Below are 19,878 nucleotides of genomic sequence, written 5' to 3' on the forward strand. Positions count from 1 at the left end.
ATTTATATAATTTATTAAATAAAATTATTTGACAACTGAACAAAGTTTATTAAACCTATATGTATTTCAAATTATGATTAAATTAGAAAAATATAATTTATAATTTAATATATTTAAATTTAAAATTTATGTAAAATTCTTAATATCTTATATATTTTGATTTAACAATATACAAATTGAGAACATATATATAATTTAAATATTTTATACTTATGCATAATAAGTATCCAATTTAACTATATATATATACACACACATATGAATCAACTTTTTTAGAATAAATCAAATCTAAATGTATATATCATATAATGTAAATAAAACCAAATAAAAGGTTGGAAAAAACAAACAAATAGAGGAAAAAATGACAAAAAAACAATAATAAGAAAAAAAAAAAAACTATACCTATTACCTAATTGAAACCAATTTAAATGTGTGCTCATTTTCCTTTCATTATTGAAATTTTAAAAAATATCAATATTATAAAAACAAAGAAAAAAAACAATCCAACATTATCACAAACTTATTTTTAAAACTAAAAAAATAATAATAAAAGAAATAAAAGAAAAATTAAGGTACAAAATGAATTTATTTGTTCATAAGTATAATATGATTATTATTCTTTCTAATTTTTACCCATTTTGTCAAAGCACATAAACCATAATCATCAAATAACATTTTTTTTTATTATTTAATTTCTAATTCTAACAATAACGAATAATATCCCATTGGTCAGGGATGACAATCTCATTTTATGGACTTTTTATTTTTATTTTAAAATTTTGATTTCAACAAATAAAAATTTATTAAGCTTACACATACACATACAATATATATATATATATATATATATATAAAGCTATGATTAAATTTAAAAAGAAAAGATAAATTATAATTTCATATATTTAAATTCCAAATTTATGTAAATTTTTCAAGTTTTGATAAAAGTTTATTTGAATTTAAATAGTTATCCAAAAATATTTAATTTATATAAGTTATTAAATAAAATTATTTGAAAGCAAATAAAAGTTTATTAAGCCTATATATATTTAAAATTATGATTAAATTAAAAAAGAAAGATAATTTATAATTTAATATATTTGAATTTAATATTTATGTAAAATTTTTAATATTTTATAGATTTTGATTTGAATTTAAATAATTATTCAAATATATTAAATTTACATAATTATCCAAACATATTAAATTTAAATAGTTTATTAAATAAAGTTACTTGATAAATAATATAATATAAATATCATCTTACGTGTCATAAAAAAAAACTATCTACATAAACGTTCATATCAACACATCTTATCCAATAACTTCGTGTCTTATAATATATATATATATATATATGTTAGATTAATGAGAAAAAAAAAAAAACTGACTGTTTTAACGCATTTCTGAACAAAAGTTTTAACATAATATAATTGCTCAAGCAATTTTTCTTGACTGCTTCCATCAGTGCCAATACATGCTACTTTTCTGCTAACAAAGCCAAACGTTTCAACGATAGTTACTATAGATGGTCAGATCTAAAGTCTAAAAGATAGACATATCTGGTGGTGGTCCATATACAGTTTGCCATGAGAAAGGGATAACCCAACTTCCACTCTCAGTACCTGAAAACATTACAACACTTTTGAGTGCTTTAAATTTTTAATGCATTTGTTGACAGACCAAACAAACGATAGCAATGAAAAATATGGTTTTGGTTAAAAAGCTCTTTAGCACCCATATAAATTAGTCTCTTACAATTAAACAAGTTTGGAGACTAGCGCATTTGAATCATAACAGGGAGTAATATTGTAGATGATAATGCAAAAGCCATGGTCAAATCCCCTCCCCCCCCCCCATAAGACCTTCACTTATGAAGCAAACATCACAGCAATAACAGAAAAATGTATTATTTTGAAAAAAAAAAATGATAAAAACAAAACAATTATATAGTCTTCCAGCATTATGATCATCGAAATGACTGAGGAAACAGGGGTCTGTATCCATTAGCAGGTGCATATGATTGGAAAATACTTTGATAAATGCATAAAATAATGTTGCATTGCTGAACTGTAAACCTTCAAGAGAACCATATTCTTACTATGTGCTGCATTTGAAGAAGTTCTTAATAACAAAAACACTAACAAGTGTGAAAAAAACATACATTTGTAAGTGTCGAATTGTTTAGAAAATGGGCATGATCAAGGGTAGAAGGCACTATTCAACAATACAATTCTGGTCTAGTTCCCCTTTCCTATTGATCTTGGGATAGGTCATACGCATCAAAAGATGTCAAAGAGTAGCTGTTGCAGGCAATAATATTGATATCTCAAGTATAAATGAAACTTACCATGAAAAGCATGGGGATTTAGACCCAAAAGTTTGCATGCTGCCTCAGCCAAATGAAAAGCATCCTGTATATTATCCCCTTCTGAACAGTAGCATAATAAGCATGTGACCTTCAATCCTTTGGCCTATATAGAAAATTACAAAGTAAGCCACAGAAAAATACAGGGGTCATCATACACAGAAATTTTGGCATAGTACTTCATTATCAAGTGGCTAATGTAAAGTTAAAAAAAAAGGAAAAAGAAAAACTGCTGCGAAAGGGAGACTCACCCAACATTCATTACTAAATGGTTATGCACTTAAACGAAGAAGAATACCTTCAAACAAGAAAAAAGTGCAGCAAAAGGCAAACTTGGGTAGTAATCTTCCTCTTCCAGCTCATCTTCAAAAGGCAAATTGCTTTCCAGCTTGGTATTTCCTTCGGGTAAGGTGCTAAGATACTTCCAACATCTCTGAGCAGGATTGTATTCTTGCAGCTTTTCCCATCCAAGTTGTTCACAGTGATCATCTCTTCCATCAGGATTGGTGCTGGATACGTAGTATATCTGCATACCACTGAAACCAAAGCCAAATGATCAGTATTGATAAAATGCTGAATTGCTTGTAAACATCCATCTGCCAAGGTAATTTCCCAGAAAAGAAGTAAATCAATAATCTATATTTCCAAAGATTCACAAGTCAAAAGACTTGCTGTCCCCAAAGCAGGGTTCCATTGAAACTGGAAATAATGATGTTGACTAAATAAAGAACTTAAAGGTATATTAATACTAGTTGAAGAAAAATTACAGCTTGAAATACCTTGACATGTCAATTTTCTGCCACTTTCCAAAATCCAAGCTGGAAAGCAGAACAACATGCTTTTTTCCACTTGCAGCAGCAAAATTTGCCAAGTGTTTGGCAAATTCAACCATCATCCCCTTTATAAATGACCATTTAAAAGAACAAACAATTCTATTAATATTCAAATTTTGTTATAGCATTAAAAATAAAGAAAAATAAACTAATGATGGGGAAAACATGCGTGCAACCATATCCCTAATTGAAACGGGAAAACAAAAAAAATTCAAAACAAGATCACAAAATATACAGTTAGTTCATTAATGAATTTCAAATGGCGCGGTAGATCCCTCAGTCAGGACAACCATGAAAAGCCCATCCTTGCACTCTATGTAGAAGTTAGTCAAATATGTACTAACTACACATTCAAAGTCCAAGGAAAAAAACATCGAGTTGTCATTCTTTGCTTCAAGAAGGCAATTACAAATTATAAAATCCTTTAGCATAAAAAATATAACAGTAATCCAATGACTGTCTAAATTCTGAAAAAAATCTTATTTGGATTCCTTGTTTAAGAGTCTTTAATTATTTAGTTATACACATCTGCTTCCTATAATGACCATATGACAAAAAAGAATTACAACCAGTCTACAAGTACCTTGCTAATGCGAAAACTGGCAAGAAAGATGAACGATAGTAGAAGTTGCTAAACAAACCTTGACTTGAATAATGAAGTTATATTCTCTTTAAATCCCACTGTGCATATATCCAGTGACCAAAATGATCCAATACTTTCTAGAGATGGGAGAAAATGGAGGTTTGCAACAAATGGCTATTCTCCTTCTAGCTCATTTTAAGCAGTAAAACTAGCTTGTGAAATCCTCAAAATCCTATATTGGTTAGTCAGAGAAGCTTTAATTCAAAAGCATCAAGATTATTATACTTAAACACGAAAAAATTCATTGCACATTCTCCAAAAGAAAACGAGTAACTTCTCCAGACGATAGGGATAACTAAAACAAAGATTACCTATGGCCCTGATCGATTACAAGTACTCAAACATCATAAAGGTCGTGCCAGCACTTCAATGCACGGGAAAATATAATCAAATCAGTAAAACTATAACTGAAGAAATACCTTGACCACCGGAGACCGCTGTTGGAGAAGAGTGAGTCGACTAGAAGACGATTGGTAAGCTGCAAAATTAAGAAGAACAAAAATTGAGTTCAAATACATTACTGTAAACCTAATAAAACAAAGAATTTGAAGACAATGTGAGTAAAGAGAGCACCTTCGAGAGGGAGAGCAAGCTCGCCGCAAGGAATTGGTCCATAAGCATCATTTCCAACGCAGGGAAGCACAAAGGGATCGTCTAAGTATCCAATTCTCTCTGCTTTCATTGATGATACTAGCAAATCCACTGCTAGCTGCCCCACGTTCCCAATCGACAACGCAGGCTAAGACAAAAATTAATTTTCTATTAAAAACAAAATCAAGAATTATAGTATAAGTATATAACCCTAAGCGATGGCATTATAAAAGGGGGAAAAGGGAAAAAGGTGAGCGAACCAGAAGCAAAGTAGAGCATTCTTCGTGCGTTTGTTTGCCTTGTTCGATAACAAATTCCATTTCCACGAGAAAAAATTAGGGTCCTTCGTTTGAATTAAGAAGGTTAATTGAAGCAGCTCTCTTCTCACGCTTGAAGAATGGAGACTTGATTGATTGAAAGCTTTGATCTTCCTCGGCTACTCCGTGCAGTTCGTGTTACTTTTTTCGAACTTGAAGAACAAGATAGCTTTGTGGGCTAAGGGGTCATGGCAGCAGAGCCTTTTTTTGGGCAACTGATTTAGGATTTTGGTGAAGAAGGCCAACCCAAGGTTGCAAAATTGGGTTGTGTTGTGCATTAAAGGGGCCATCAATCGACAGCTAGCCCAAATCAAAATACCACTATTGGACTTACCATAATTTCATTCATTATTTTTAAGATATTAGGTGAAGATATTATTTACTGAGCTCCTTTTTATACATGTATAATTTTTAATTTCGTAAACAGTTTCATTTATTTTTATTTTTATTTATTCTTTAAAAATAAAAAATTTAAACTCTATTATTAATGAATGAACGTGATTTCTTTTAAAGACACTCATTAACTAATAATTAGTTTCCAATAAAAATTAAAATTTAATAATTTAAAATATAATACGATAATATAAATATGATAAAAAATAATATTAAAATAATATAATTTAAAAATTTAATAATAATTATATATAAATTTAATAAAATTAAAAAAATTATAATTTTATATTTATATGAATTATAATAATAATTTTTATATAAAATATAATATTTTATATAGTGCAGAAAATTAATAAATAAAAAAATTACCGTGATTTGCACAAAAATTAACATGTCAATTCACTTCATCATTTACCCAGTAAAAAAAAAGGACCTCAAACTCAATCAATGGGAGAAACACGCACTGATCTCTTTCAATGTTGTCACTCTCAAATGTCACTTAACACATACTGTTTTTTTATTTGAGTTTTGTTTTGTTTTGTTTTTTTTTTTGTACTTAATATATGTCAAAATTCGAATCAAATCTTTATTTAAAAAAAAAAAAAAAGTAAAAAGGCGTACAATGACCCATTCCATGCTTCAATTTAGAAAATTTTATTTATTTATTTATTTTTTCAACATAAGCTTAGTCGTCAAAAGTTTGTGTTTTTACGATTTCTAATTTTAGACTCTAAAAAAGTTTTTTATTCATAGAATATTTCCTAATTAAACAAAATTGTTGTATCTATTTTTCCATTAATCTGAAAGACGAAATACATTTTAAAAAATCAATTTCGATATTTTTTTATCATAATTTTTTATTACAGGTTTGAGCCTTCTTTCGTCTAATTTTTAAATAATTTTTTTTAATTAAATATTCAAAAAATCATTTAACTTAAATCCTATAAACCCTCTAATTTCACAAATCTAACTAATGTATTAAACTAATACATAATCGAAATTAAACAAAGTTATTTAATTAATTAGTTTTAATTTTCTGTTTAGTATTAAACAAAATTATTACCATTTTGTTTGGCAATTTTAAGTGTGAATCACGTGAGAAATTAAGTTTCTTTTGTCAGCAAAGGCCATCTCAACAACCTCATCATTTACCAAGTCAAAGAAAGACCAAATTTTACGTGTAAAAACTGTAAAAAGAATTTGATATTTTATTTTCTTCTATTTTTTTTTAAATCTTCAAATTCCGTACCATCATCGTCAAATAAATTTTTTTTTAACCATACATTCAAATATAAAACAATTAATCGATTTTTAAATCAAAATAAAATATATCCATAATTTAAAATATCTTAAAATTCAAAATTTTCATATTAAGGAAATGATTTTTATCCATTAATTCAATCCCAAATTGATATTAAACAAAACAGAATTTAGAATTGGAGTCGTTTTTTTCTTTAAATTCAAACATATTGGTGAAAAGGTTGTTTTTACGATCATTATAAAAGGTTTCTCATTATTTCCTCAATTACTTGTTATCCAAACATAATGTTAGATAACGTATTCCAAAATTGCGTAGTTAGCCTCCAGTTTTGGTTTGGTCGTTTTCCACTTGACCCCCTTTTTATTGACCGAAACATGCAGTGAACAGTGATACAGTTCATTTTTTTGAACACCCTTTTGAACGACCGACCATTTTACGTAAGAAGGAGCCCTTCAATTTCCATCTTCTTTCCTTACCATCCGTGTTTCCTAGCAGCTTCTTCTTCAGCGTGTTGACGTGGAAAAACAATGAAAATATTTATGACGAATGGGTCTACTCAGTCATCTCTCCAGTCTCTATCGTTTACTGGTAAGAGAAGAAGACTCAGCATTTTCGTTCTTCTTTATTGTTGGCAACCATTTTCATTCTCATTTTGCTTGGAAATTTCCCAGCTTCACTGCTCTGTTCCGATCCCTGGTAGATTTCCAATCTTTCTCTTTCAGACCTCACAGAAAAAAAGATGGTCTTTTTGAGCATGGTTTAGGTGATGAAAGGAAAAAAAACTAGCTTTATTTGATTGTTTGAAGTGGTTATTAAAGAATTGTTCTTCTTGGTGGTTGATGGGTTTTGACGTTTGATTCTTTTGTTTGTTGGTGGTTATACTTCATGGATTTTCTATGTTGGCTGTTTTGCTCCGTGGGATTTTGAGGTTTTTTGGTTTGTTTCATGGGTTGTTGAGATAGTTATGTTTCTCGGGTTTATGGAATTGATATTTGTGGCTTAATTTTTGGAATTGAGATTTGAAAGAAGCGATGGCTGGCCTCCTAAGAAAAATTCTTCCTGTTGAGAAATCAGCTCCTAAAAATGATGATGGCGATGATGATAATAACATTGAATACTCATTTGCTGTTGAGTACCATGGTCCTCCGGTCACTTTTGATATCCCCAAAATAGTTCCGGTGGACGTTGACCAACTCCCAACTGCTGCCACAGTTTCATCTTCCTTTGTTCTGAATGATTTTTCATTGCCCGTTATCCAACCGATTGTAAAGACAAAACTAGTGAACCAAAATTTGTCCAAAGATAACAAATTTGGTTCTGAACCTGGCTCAGATCGAAAATCCATTGATCGTCCTGGTTTGTTCAATGAATCATCAGTTCAAGTTGATAGCTTGGATTCATTAGGTGAGAGAATTGATGGTGGGTGCAGAACGAATTTATGTGATAGAATAGGAAGTTCTGGCGTTCTGGAAATTTCTGATGTTCATGGTAGTTTGGGTAAATCATCAGGAGGGCTGCCAGAGCTAGATGATCGTGAGGGAGGTTTAGGCTATATGGATCCTCCTGACTCAGATACAACAGAGTCAGTTTTAAGCTCACCTGCACTTTCATCATCCGAGGTCTTTTCTCAAAAAGGGGAAGATGGTAACAATGAGACTCCTTGCCATGTCAAAAGACCATCTGTTGTAACTTTCCGTGATCCCGAATCATGTGACATGCTTCAGGAAGAGTCCAGCTATTCCGAGATAGAAAGCATCCCTGCTGCACAACCGATTGCAAGGAACGGGAAAAAGGGTTCATGTTATAAGTGCTTAAAGGGAAACAGGTTTACAGAAAAGGAGATTTGCATTGTTTGTAATGCTAAGTATTGTTATAAGTGTGTACTGAGAGCAATGGGGTCGATGCCAGAGGGAAGAAAATGTGTTACTTGTATAGGTAAGAAGATAAATGAGTCAAGGAGGGGAAGTCTAGGAATATGTTCTCGGATGCTCAAGAAGCTGCTCACTGAGTTGGAAGTTCAACAGGCAATGAGATCTGAGAGGACGTGCGAGGCTAATCAGCTACCACCTGAGTTGGTTGTTGTGAATGGAGAGCCACTGAGTCAACATGAGTTGCATGTTTTGCAGACCTGCCAAAACCCTCCAAAAAAGCTTAAACCAGGATCCTATTGGTATGATAAATTATCTGGATTCTGGGGAAAGGTAATAACCAAACTTTGCTCTTGACTTTCCTTTTTTTTTTAAAAAAAAAAATGGAAGTAATCTAGCTCCCATTATGTTCCATTAAAATTGAATTACTGCTCTGTCAAAAATCAGGAAGGACACGGGCCTTGCCAGATTATTACTGCCCAGCTAAATGTTGGAGGTCACATGAAGGCTAATGCTAGCAATGGAAAAGCAAAAATACTCATAAATAATCGAGAGATTACTAAAAAGGAGCTATGGATGCTGCAGGTTGTTCTGCTTTACGTGATTGAGTTCTTTTAAATTATGATTTTTAAGACATGTAAGTTCAATGCTATGCTGTTAAATATTTGCAGTTGGCAGGAGTTCATTGTGAAGGAAAACCTAGCTTTTGGCTAAGTGCGGATGGATCCTACCAGGAAGAGGGTCAGAAGAATGTAAAGGGGCCTATATGGGACAAGGTATATTTGCATAGGGATATGCATACTGCATACGCCTAATTTATTTCACCTTATATCATGTACTAGTAATAACATGGATGTACATTATTCTCAGATGGGAGTTAAGCTTTTTTGCACTCTTTTGTCTATGCCGCTTCCTCTTGATACTGTGAATCCTTCTGGAGAAGATGTCAACCCGAGAACCATAGAGCAGCAAGTGCTTCATAAAATTCTTCTAGTTGGCTATCAAAAGTCTGGCACAAGTACAATATATAAGCAGGTAACATACCAATAGAGGCAACTCATTTCAATACGCCATCCTGTTGTCCTTCATCAGCTTAGATGGAGATCTTGGATCTTGAGCTGACTTACCATTGGGCTTTCTCCACCAAAATTGCTGTCTCATTAGTTCAGCCATGAATAGATGCCTTTGACTACAATCTAAAATTTTTAAAGGATTGAGGAGGTTGAACAAGAGTGATAGAATTATTACAGTAACCTTTGAATTATTTCTATATCTTAAGCCATTACAAATTCATAATATTCATTTGGTGATCAAGATTGCAAATGAATCCTCATTAATGTTTATAGGCACACAGTTACCTTCAATTATAATTTAAAATATTATTGATATTTATGAATACTAAACTTTGGTTGCATGACACTAGAAATTCAGAATGGGCTGTCTAAATGAAACATTAAATTTGTTACTTGCTTATTTCAGGCCAAGATTGTGTATAAAATTCCTTTCTCTGAATTTGAGTGCCAAAATATCAAATTGATGATCCAAAGCAATTTGTATGGCTATCTAGCTATATTGCTTGAGGGGCGAGAACGGTTTGAAGAAGAAATATTACTACAGAACAGAAAAGGAAAAATTGTTGAGGGATCTGGTTCTTCAGGTACAATAATAGTGATTTGTTCTGTACGCACTTTCACCAGGTTTTTTTTTTTTTTTTATTCTCTGCGAATTTTCTTAGTGATTAAAATTATAATTCTAACCCTTTTTGACAGTACAGCTTATTCTTTATAGGCACATTTTCAAGTAATCTTTTTGTACTCTTCCCCCTTGAATACTTTAAATCAGTTGTGATAAGCCTCAAAGGTAGCAAGATGTTTTGTAAAAGCCGTGGCTGACTGGGCTTTAAGTATTTACTTTTAGGCTTTCCCACTTTTACTATATATAAAGTACAAGAATGTTGGTGTACTTAATAGACAAATTTACCACTGAAAGGGAAGTTTTTCATTGAAATCTGTTGTATCCAAATGGCCTTAATTATATTACTTCTACTTTTTCTTTTCTTTTTTCCTTTTAAGAGTGTAGTAGTAGCTCTGTTCTTTCTGTTTAGATATATATTCTCACACTTTTGCAATTCATTAACTGATTGAATTTCCAATTCCAATAGCTTTCCTGTAATATATTTGGCTAGAGGAAACTTGCATTTGGCATAGAATAATTGACTTTGTTGTGGAATAGAGTTTGAGGTTCATTGTTGACAACAGGCAGTGCTAGCCAGATTGATGGTAAAACAAAATATTCCATTTCCCTCAGACTGAAAGCTTTCTCAGATTGGCTTGTCCAAGTGATGGTGTCTGGTAATTTGGAAGTCATGTTCCCAGCTGCTACTCGTGAATATGCACCATTTATTAGGGAGTTGTGGAATGATGCAGCCTTTCAGGCCACATATAACCGGAGGCATGAACTAGAAATGTTGCCCAGAGTTGCTACTTATTTTCTAGAACGGGTAAGCCCACTCTATGGGGTTTTAGTTTGATAGCAATATGTGTCATTAAGGTGAATCGTTGGTTTGCTCCAAGTTCCAATCTCCCCTTTTCCGTTCAACTTTTTTCTTTTTTTTTGGTTGTGCCTTTTGGTCTTTAATATCTGCTTGTCTAATTTGTTTACTGATGTTTTCCTGCTTAGCAATTCCATATATAGTGTATAAATTGTATAACATTCATAGTATTAGTTTGCAGCATACTTCAAGTTTGCTGTCACTGCCACTGAGAATTTTCTTTATTCTACCAACTTAAAATTTTTTTATAATTAGACTAAAGTGGGCAGCTGAAATTGCTAGTTTCTTAATTAAATCATTGAAGCTTGGAGAAGAAAGTGCAGGATCTGGCAACACTTTCACTTCTATGACTAATATCTCTTCACTTTATTACATTCAAATTTCTTAGCAACTCTAATGGTTTAAAATTATCTTCTTCTTAGGCTGTTGAGATCTCAAGGACAGATTATGAGCCCTCTGAAATGGATATCTTGTATGCTGAGGGAATTACATCATCGAATGGACTTTCTTCCATGGAATTCTCTTTCCCCACAAGAGAACGAGAAATCTCTATTGATGGTTATCAGCATGATCCATCAGCAAAGTTAGTTCTATTCTATTCTATGCTTAAATTGTTAACTTTTATTGGCTACAAATGCCTTAAATGTTTAGATGCTTCTGGTGAGTTTAGTTCCTAGTAATTCTCATCTTGGAATAAAGATAAACTTTTAGGTGATATTGATGACTGTTAAGCTGCAATACAAACCACTTTCAACCAAATTACGGTTCATTGCATCTAACACATCCTTAAAGGTCACATTTATGAATTTTGGTGAGACAAGCGGAGCCTTATACTTGGTCAACAATAGCACAAATTATGTTTCCCTGTTTGTACATTTCATAGCATTCCTTGGGGCTGAAGGGTGCATCATTGGAAGATTTCATATTCTTCTTCAATGAATTTAAGCAGTCCATTTTTCTGTTGTGTCAAATATAAATAATCTCTCATACAGGCAAAAGTAGGAATCCTCTATAGGGATTTGGGGCTTTTCTTAGTTAGAAAATAAAAATGAAAACAAAAGAATGTTCTTTATCTTTATCTTCATCTTCATCTTCATGGTGATGAAAGAAGCAAGAAAGGTTTCTTTCATATGCCTCAAGGAATTGAAATCAAATCTTACTAATATTAGAGTTTTTATTCACAATAATAAATAGATTTGACCATGTGTTAGTATATATTTATCTTGCTTAGCATTTCTTGCTCTGAATCTGCAGGTTCCAACTTATTAGACTGCATCCCAGTAGCCTTGGGGAGAACTGCAAGTGGGTGGAAATGTTTGAAGACGTTGATATAGTCCTGTTTTGTGTCTCCTTGACCGACTATGATGAGTTTTCATTAGACAGTAATGGAGTTCTCACAAACAAAATGTTGATGAGCAAGCAACTGTTTGAAAGAATAGTCACTCATCGAACCTTTGAGCAAAAGGACTTCCTTCTAATACTCAACAAAGCTGACCTGCTCGAAGAAAAGATTGAGCAGGTTCCTCTGACTCGATGTGAATGGTTCCATGACTTCAATCCAGTTATCAGCCATAATCAGTGTAACAGCAACAACAGCAATAATAGAAATAATCACAATTCACTAGCACAGCGTGCCTTCCACTACATCGCTGTGAAGTTCAAGAGATTGTTCACTTCTCTTACTGATCGTAAGTTGTATGTTTCAATGGTTACCGGCTTGGAGCAGGAATCTGTTGATGAAGCTCTAAGATACGCCAGGGACATTCTTAAGTGGGATGAAAATGAAAACAGCTTTGTTAACAACGAGTTGTCATCTACGGATATTGAGGCAAGTTCAACCACATGACCCCTTTTTTTACTTCAAAAGGAAAATAGAAAAAAACCCAGTACTTGAAAACAGGAGATGTATGAAATTATGAAACTCACATTCTTAGAGCTGAAACTAATTTTTTTCTGATACAGCAGATTCCTTTATTTATTTATTTACTTTTTTAGTTCTAAACCATAGAATTCAACTGTGAAGCGGTATATATTTTGTTTTTGAGAAAGAAGTATCTTCAAGCACTTTTTCTTTCATCTATATTTACTGGATTCACAAGATACATACAACTAGATATTAATCTATTCATAACATCTTTAATGGCAACTAATTGTCTGCAACATGATCAGAATTGGCATGGATTTGAAGAAAACTGTCGTTTGATATTTTATCTGGTATATATAGTTTCAAAATAGCAATCCAAGATGCTAATTTAGTTGGAGATCGAAAACAATCAAGTTCCACATCAATGAAAAATGAAAAGAAATTAAAGTACAAATTTGCTGAAGTTTCTAAAATTCTCACTTGGCCTCTTCCAAAGATGCTTCAATTCGAAGAAGCACAAATCCCACAGCAACTCCAATGAGAACAAGGTCATTCATGATTGCTGCAATCCTACATATATCACCAACTTCACTGCAGGTTGAAGAGAGGGCACCACCTCCCCTACCTTTCCCCTTTGATGGAGCTTGCAGTGAGCTCACAACCTTTGCAAAAGATTGCTCAGTGCATACTGGTTGCCCTAGTGAGACCAGATTGTTATGAGCTTTTAGCCCACTAAAAGAATTCAATCCTGTAATATAATTTACTTTAACTCTAGTTCTCCTCCCGGGATTGCCAACAATGGCAGCAGCAAATGAGGGTGGAGAGAATGTAGCTGAGGCTGTTGTCGTTCCTATATTGCTATACAAGAAATGGAAGCTTTAGAACTTATGAAACAAAAATTGAAGAGAACAAACTTGGGCTTGATTTGTATCAGAGACAGATGATGAATAAGGTGCAGTAAGGATGGATGGCTGGCTAGCAGCAGATTAGATGAGCTTATGATCAAGGGAGAAAAGCTTTAAAATGCTGGCCAGGAGAAACTTGAGATGCAGGGTATGCCAATAAAGACTGGCCACCAATTTAAAGGCCAAGACACTACAAAAGACCCTTAACTTTTGCCTACCCACAATCCCCAAAACAATTGCTCTTGTAAGTTTCTTCTTTTTAGCTTGTATATCCATCAGATCAATTTTATTCCATAATTCAGACTTTATCCAAACAAGAGTTCTGTCAACGTATAGCTTCGGATAGTGTAATTTTTCAACTTATCCATTTCCAATCCAATTTGAGTACGTTTACTTGGGTACGGACATAAAATGTGGGTTTTGTGATGGTATATCAACCCAACCCAAAGTTTTTCAAAATGAACTACAAAAGCCTGCAAGTAAAAAGTTACGAAGCTCTATATATCAGTCTTTTACCAAGTGAGCTTTCAGCTTATAGACCAAACTCTGAAGTGTGGGCCTACCGTGATAATTAAACAGTTAAACTAAAAGCATCTTCATGTCTGATTATGTTTGCTTTTGGTTTTGCTTCTTCATATTATGCTTCTGGGACTTGGCATGTTTCCTGTGACGGACAATGTGAACTTGTATGAACTTCTTTTCTTGTCCCTTTTCGAGCAGAAATTCACATATACAAGCGTCACGCTCATGATTCACTTTGTTTCGATTGAAGAAACTTCTCCATCCCGTTATGCATGACCATCCTTCCATTTAACAACCTTCCTAATACTTTCCCGCGTGTATGCGTCAACAAATGTCATTTCCTCGTCCCCTAGAGTCAGATCATAATCTCTCATTACATCAACTGGAACATACTGAGACCCACAGAAAGAATATAGCCAGAAGTTAGTAGCATTCTTGGCATTGGACACATGTCGGGAAAAATAATATTTGAAATAATGGAGAAGAATCTAAGAACCTAGTATTAGTCAACAAGGATACAATTGTAAAAGGAAACTAATGAATGGTCATGTAAATGGTTTCTACTTTCCTAGTAGCAACATTATCAATCCAAATGCTAATAGCTTTAAGTAATCGTACAACAAATGCAAGGAAAATGTAGTCGGGGGAGCATGGAAGGTCCACAACTGTACTTCCTACAAGGACTTGCTTAACTTAAAATGCGGTCAAAGGGTTTTGAGGTCAAGTTAATTTCTAGCAATTCTTCTATTTGGAATTAAAACATGAAAAAGAAAGTAAAAAATGATTTAGTCATTTAAATGTGTCTCAAGGAAATTTTCCTTCTGACTTATGTATGAGAATAAATTACTAAAAGGAAGATAAAATAGTAAATATTGTTTATCTAACTATACCCAACAGTAAAAAAATTTCACCACTTATCAGCCAGAAGCTTTACATATATTCAGGACAGCCACAATTATTTTTCTGCACTTCTGGTTTTATTGATTTATCAAGCAGTGTACTGTCATATTCATATAAAATCCTCCGACCAATTTTTATTCTCAGTTTAGTAACCCAAAAAAAAGGTTGTTATGTCAAACATGGTGGACTAACTGAAGTTTGATTCGAGAATGGAAAACAAAAGAACAAAAATAACCACTGTAGTCTAAAGGGAAAAAAAAGGCTATAATCAAGAAACTAGCTACAAAATCAGATCACAAATTCCTTGAGCAGCCAAGAGAGTAGGAGCAAATTCAGCTTTTTATTATATGATAAGAAGAACAAGAATAAAAGTAACATACCAATTCGTTCTTCCTCCTTAGCCTTATCCTAATAAGGATTCAAATGTTGCACATATTTTTCTGGATAAAGCTCCTCCTCTTCAACCTCCATAGAGGTAGTTCCTTCATCGTTCATAGCAGCAAATTCCTCATGCAGCCCAAGTAAACAAAAGGGTAATGTTTTAGCATATAAAAAACATGCATCATTATATGAGTGAATGAATGGTTTGCACAATTTCACATACATGCACAGATGCACTCGCATACAAAAAAAAGTCACCTTCGTTTCTTTTATTGTTCATTTTTTGGCCTCTTCTTTTGTTTAAACTATCCAATACTTCTTCATTTTCCTCCTCTTCCACCAACTCCTGCTCTTTATCTTCTCCTTCTTCCTGATAGTCCTCATCATCCTTTTCTTCTTCCTCCAACTCCAGCTCACTATCTTTTCTTTCTTCCTGAAAGTCATCATAATCATTTTCTTCTTCTGCTTCTTCCTCCAACTCCATCTCACTATCTTCTCCTTCTTCCTGAAATTCTTCATCATCATCATCATCATCATAATCATCATCTTCCTGCTTATCCAACACTAGATGTGAAACACTCTTCTCACATCGATCTAATCCGAATACTTTCACATCAAACACAAAACATCCAAAATAACTGAAAAATAAAATATCTTTATCCTTTACGGAGTTTTCATCAATGAATTTTCTCCAACCCTTCTTAAAAAAATCTGGCCATTGCATTCATTCACCTCCACCTCCACATGCCAGTATTGCCCTTTACAATTTCTAAAGGTGACTGTCACAGGCATCAGTTCGTATGAACACACAACAGCAGTAGATGGGGAACTACAGTTACAAAATGAAGCTAGATATCAGACATATATCAATTAAACTAAAAACTGCATAACATTTCCTTCTCTTTCTTTTTTTTTACTTATCACTACTATGTGCTATAAGACATACACAAAAATAAGTTCGGGAAAAGCAACCACTATTACCTTCTGACATGGCTTGCAAAATAGAATCCAATAGACAATTGTAACACATATACACTATATTTCATCACATTGCTGAAACCCTAAGTTTATCACAAATTCAACATTACCGGCACATTGTTAGTTAGTCACCACTACTACTATGTAACATACGAGTACCATATCATAGCAATTCCAAACCCATCAAAGCACATTCTCTATAAACGAAAAGAACTGAAAATTTTACCACAATCCTACCAGCTAAAATTGCAGTCAGCTTTACCAAAAGCTTAAATACCAGTTATGTATTAGAGTGGGCCAAATTATTTAGGCTTGTTAAAAGTTTTCTTAGTGGATCAAACAATTTTAAAAATTAAAGATAACCACTTGGTAGATTTAATTTTTAAATCTTTTATTTATTTATTTGTTTTTTTGAAAAATTATTAATTCTAAATAAACATGTTTAAACAGAAAAAAATATGATGGTCTTAATAAACATATCTAAAAACAAAAACATAATTGTTTAAATAAAATTTATTTAAACAAGAAAATATAACTATACAGAATGTAATTACTTTTTGAATTAACTTAATTGATGACTATTTATTTATTATAAATAAATCTTTTTACCTAATCAGTTTTACTACTTTTTATTTAGATAGTTTTTTAAGATTTTGTTGTATCCTATAAATATAATTACCTTTAAAATAGTGTTATTCACGTCTCAAAGTCATGTTTTTTTTCTTTTTTATTATTTCTATTTTTTTTAATTTTCTAACTAGAGCAAATGCCCTCAATAAATTAGTAGCTAGCTTGTTATGTTTTTCACCTAAGTATTTCTTGTGTTTTAAGTGATGTTATATTATATATGTTAAGTATTAGGTTTTTTAATGATCTTATATTCAAATTGGCTTTTTTAACTTATTGTCAATTAATTTTAAATTCTATTATTCTTGACTGTTATTCTTTGTATTGTAGATTTTTTCATGTTAAAAATTTTTTGTTCTTTATACTGTTAAATAGTGTTATTTTACATCTATTAAGTATAATTTTTTGGCCAAGTTGTAATTATATGTTAAAGTTGAATGTTTTAATATATATTACCAATAGTTCAAAAAATTGAAAGCCTCAATTAGCTTAGATACTTTTCATCTTCTTCTTTTGAAGTCTTGCCACAATTTCATGAAAAATTTTTTATGTATCTCCCTATTGTATTACAATAATCAATAAATTTTGTTTATTTACGTTTGAACAAAAAAAAAAGACTAAATAAATGAAAAATCCCCCTTGATTTATATAATATAACTTTCATTCTTTCTAAAAGGGATAACACCCCCATTTAACCTCTGTATTATTGTAATTTTTTTAATGTGGTATTTAAATTAAAAATTTTTAATCACATACTTATTTTGTGTATCAAATTATCTCAAAATCTTAATATCGTTAAATAATGTTAATGTGATACTTATATGTTGATGTAGATGATATGTAATTATCATGTAACAGTGATATGACTATCACATGTTATTTTAAAAAGTTAAAAATAAAAATTTTTTTCAAAATTTTATTTTATTTTTTAAAAACAGCACGTGATAGTCACATCTTAGATCATATGCAGTCACGTGTCATCCACGTCAATATTTAAATACTATATCAATATTATCTAATGATATTAAAAGGTTAGGATAATTTTACACACAAAAATAAAATTTAAGTATCTGATTAGAATTTTTTTTAAATGCCATATTACAAAAATACAATAATTTAGAGGTAAAATAAGGTATTATTTTTTTTTCTAAAACATGATACACATTATAAAATTAATTTATCAAAAAAGTGAAAGCTATTTGTTATATCACAAAGCAAAGCAGAAGTTATGATTGAGAAATAGTAGTATGAATTATATGAATCCTAGAAATTTGAGATTTGAATTGTCAATAGTTAGACGTGGGTAAGGTTTTAACTATAAAAAAATAAATAAAAAGAAAGAATTATAGTCAGTCATGTGCTGAGCATTGTTCAAATTAGGGGTGATAATAGTTTGAATCAAATTTTGTTTGATTTTTTTATATATTGCATAATATTATAAACATTTAAAATTTGATTTAAATCTGAATCGAATCTTCATTTAATTTGAATTGAATCGAACTAAATTTTATATGTTTAGTTTGATTTATCATTTTTTAATTTTTAGATATTATTTTAATATATTTAAATAAATTTTGATATAAAATTATTATTTTTATTTTATAAAAATAAAAAATATATATATAAAAATAAAAAAATATACACTTTATTTTTTACCTCTCGATTTAAAATTCAATTTGAACTTAATATATATAATTAATATTTAATCTTAATTTAAATCAAAATTTTTAAAAAAATTAATTCAATCCAAATCGAATATTATAATTTTAAATTAATTTTTAAATTTTTTGATTTTTTTCTCTCACATCCAAACTCGAGCCAAATTCAGATGTAGCCATTGTTCGTGTTCCTTTCCTAAAGACTAGTGTATGCGCACAAATGAGATCCCAACCCGCGACGTTTCCAATGACTCAAAAACAAGATTGACAATGATGTTCTTCCCTTCAAACTTCAGGCCGAACTTCAAGCCGCACCTTCAGGGGAATATCAAGCTTCACACTCTAGAATATTTTATGTTAATTTGATTGTCGCAATTTGAGATGTTTTATTAAAGTAAGGGACGTTCGATTGTTTTTTTTTTCTTCAAAAACAAATCTCTTTTTGTAACTACGTTAAAAATTATAATATGAGAGTAGACTCACAAGACTTATAACGTCACACATTAAATGAAAATTTGTAAGTAGAGTTTATTAAATTTTTTATTAAAAATAATTACAATTAAAATTAAAAATTAAAATATAAAAATATAAAAATATAAAAATTTTGTTATATAAATTATGCATACAAAATTTTAAAATATTTTTTAGATAATCATTTTAATAAAAATATTGACAGATTTTTTATGTTAAATAACTATTAATTAAATTTAAATTATAAACAATATTTTTACTATTTTTTTATGTATTATTAATCTTTACATTAAATTTTATTAATTTTATATTTTAAATTTTTTATTAAAATTTTTATTAAATAGATGCACTAATGCTTCTTTTGGATGCAAACGCGCCCTCCGGTTGACTGCAATTGTTATAAAATTTTGTATCATTTAAAGCCTTTAAATCCAAACAAAAAAATTCAGTGCGTTCATCACCGGAGGTTAGGGGTTCCGGTCACCCACCACGCTTGTTTTATGTTTCTGGTTTTCTTTTTTCTTTTTCAATAAATTAGTTAGCAACTTCACATTTTTTTTTAATTTTTATTTTTATTTAAAAATTATAAAGTAATTTTATTAATTTAATATAAAATAAATTTTATTATATAATAAATTAATAAATAAATTTAAATGATTTATTAACAAAACTATTATTTAATATAAAATAATTTAATTTTTAATATTTATTAATTTTATAACTTTTAAATAATTTAAAATTTTTATAACA

The 19,878-nt window shown here is 30.9% G+C and overlaps 4 protein-coding genes across 4 annotated transcripts; 1 reads left to right on the forward strand and 3 right to left on the reverse strand.

The window, feature by feature from the left end:
• Nucleotides 1–1,368: 1,368 nt before the first annotated feature.
• LOC111282094 (uncharacterized) lies at nt 1,369–4,929 on the reverse strand. The gene is made up of 7 exons (XM_022870041.2): nt 4,693–4,929; nt 4,415–4,580; nt 4,261–4,319; nt 3,145–3,263; nt 2,664–2,901; nt 2,348–2,471; nt 1,369–1,622 (listed from the first exon to the last, which is right to left on the reverse strand). The coding sequence occupies exons 1-7, from the start codon at nt 4,750–4,752 to the stop codon at nt 1,543–1,545; spliced, it is 846 nt and encodes a 281-aa protein (XP_022725776.2). The 5' UTR covers nt 4,753–4,929; the 3' UTR covers nt 1,369–1,542.
• Nucleotides 4,930–7,057: 2,128 nt separating this feature from the next.
• On the forward strand, nt 7,058–12,781 carry LOC111281745 (extra-large guanine nucleotide-binding protein 1-like). Its single transcript, XM_089761360.1, has 8 exons — nt 7,058–8,604; nt 8,719–8,856; nt 8,943–9,047; nt 9,142–9,306; nt 9,751–9,928; nt 10,530–10,771; nt 11,245–11,405; nt 12,077–12,781. The coding sequence occupies exons 1-8, from the start codon at nt 7,435–7,437 to the stop codon at nt 12,666–12,668; spliced, it is 2,751 nt and encodes a 916-aa protein (XP_089617486.1). The 5' UTR covers nt 7,058–7,434; the 3' UTR covers nt 12,669–12,781.
• A 222-nt stretch (nt 12,782–13,003) lies between these two features.
• LOC149518974 (uncharacterized) lies at nt 13,004–15,508 on the reverse strand. Its single transcript, XM_089760433.1, has 3 exons — nt 15,446–15,508; nt 14,410–14,505; nt 13,004–13,564 (listed from the first exon to the last, which is right to left on the reverse strand). The coding sequence occupies exons 1-3, from the start codon at nt 15,506–15,508 to the stop codon at nt 13,163–13,165; spliced, it is 561 nt and encodes a 186-aa protein (XP_089616559.1). The 3' UTR covers nt 13,004–13,162.
• On the reverse strand, nt 15,454–16,179 carry LOC111281744 (uncharacterized). The gene has a single exon (XM_089761361.1). The coding sequence runs from the start codon at nt 16,116–16,118 to the stop codon at nt 15,579–15,581; it is 540 nt and encodes a 179-aa protein (XP_089617487.1). The 5' UTR covers nt 16,119–16,179; the 3' UTR covers nt 15,454–15,578.
• Between the last annotated feature and the right edge of the window lie 3,699 nt (nt 16,180–19,878).

Source organism: Durio zibethinus, chromosome 5 (assembly GCF_047325235.1).
Source record: "Durio zibethinus cultivar Kanyao isolate XHJ-2024 chromosome 5, ASM4732523v1, whole genome shotgun sequence".
Taxonomy (NCBI): Eukaryota; Viridiplantae; Streptophyta; class Magnoliopsida; order Malvales; family Malvaceae; genus Durio; species Durio zibethinus.

Bases quoted from the DNA above. Each gene is read 5' to 3' on its own strand.
- LOC111282094 (XM_022870041.2), bottom strand. From the start codon at position 4,752: ATGGAATTTGTTATCGAACAAGGCAAACAAACGCACGAAGAATGCTCT. The intron at 4,581-4,692 runs GTTCGCTCACCT...TTTTTGTCTTAG, and splicing joins AATGCTCTACTTTGCTTCTG to CCTGCGTTGTCGATTGGGAA. The intron at 1,623-2,347 runs GTAAGTTTCATT...TAATGTTTTCAG, and splicing joins AAATCCCCATGCTTTTCATG to GTACTGAGAGTGGAAGTTGG.
- LOC111281745 (XM_089761360.1), top strand. From the start codon at position 7,435: ATGGCTGGCCTCCTAAGAAAAATTCTTCCTGTTGAGAAATCAGCTCCT. The intron at 8,857-8,942 runs GTTGTTCTGCTT...AAATATTTGCAG, and splicing joins AGGAGCTATGGATGCTGCAG to TTGGCAGGAGTTCATTGTGA. The intron at 11,406-12,076 runs GTTAGTTCTATT...CTGAATCTGCAG, and splicing joins CAGCATGATCCATCAGCAAA to GTTCCAACTTATTAGACTGC.
- LOC149518974 (XM_089760433.1), bottom strand. From the start codon at position 15,508: ATGAACGATGAAGGAACTACCTCTATGGAGGTTGAAGAGGAGGAGCTT. The intron at 14,506-15,445 runs GTGCAACATTTG...TGTGGGTCTCAG, and splicing joins AGCTTTATCCAGAAAAATAT to TATGTTCCAGTTGATGTAAT. The intron at 13,565-14,409 runs GTTGTTAAATGG...CATAAGTTCTAA, and splicing joins CGCGGGAAAGTATTAGGAAG to AGCTTCCATTTCTTGTATAG.
- LOC111281744 (XM_089761361.1), bottom strand. From the start codon at position 16,118: ATGCAATGGCCAGATTTTTTTAAGAAGGGTTGGAGAAAATTCATTGAT.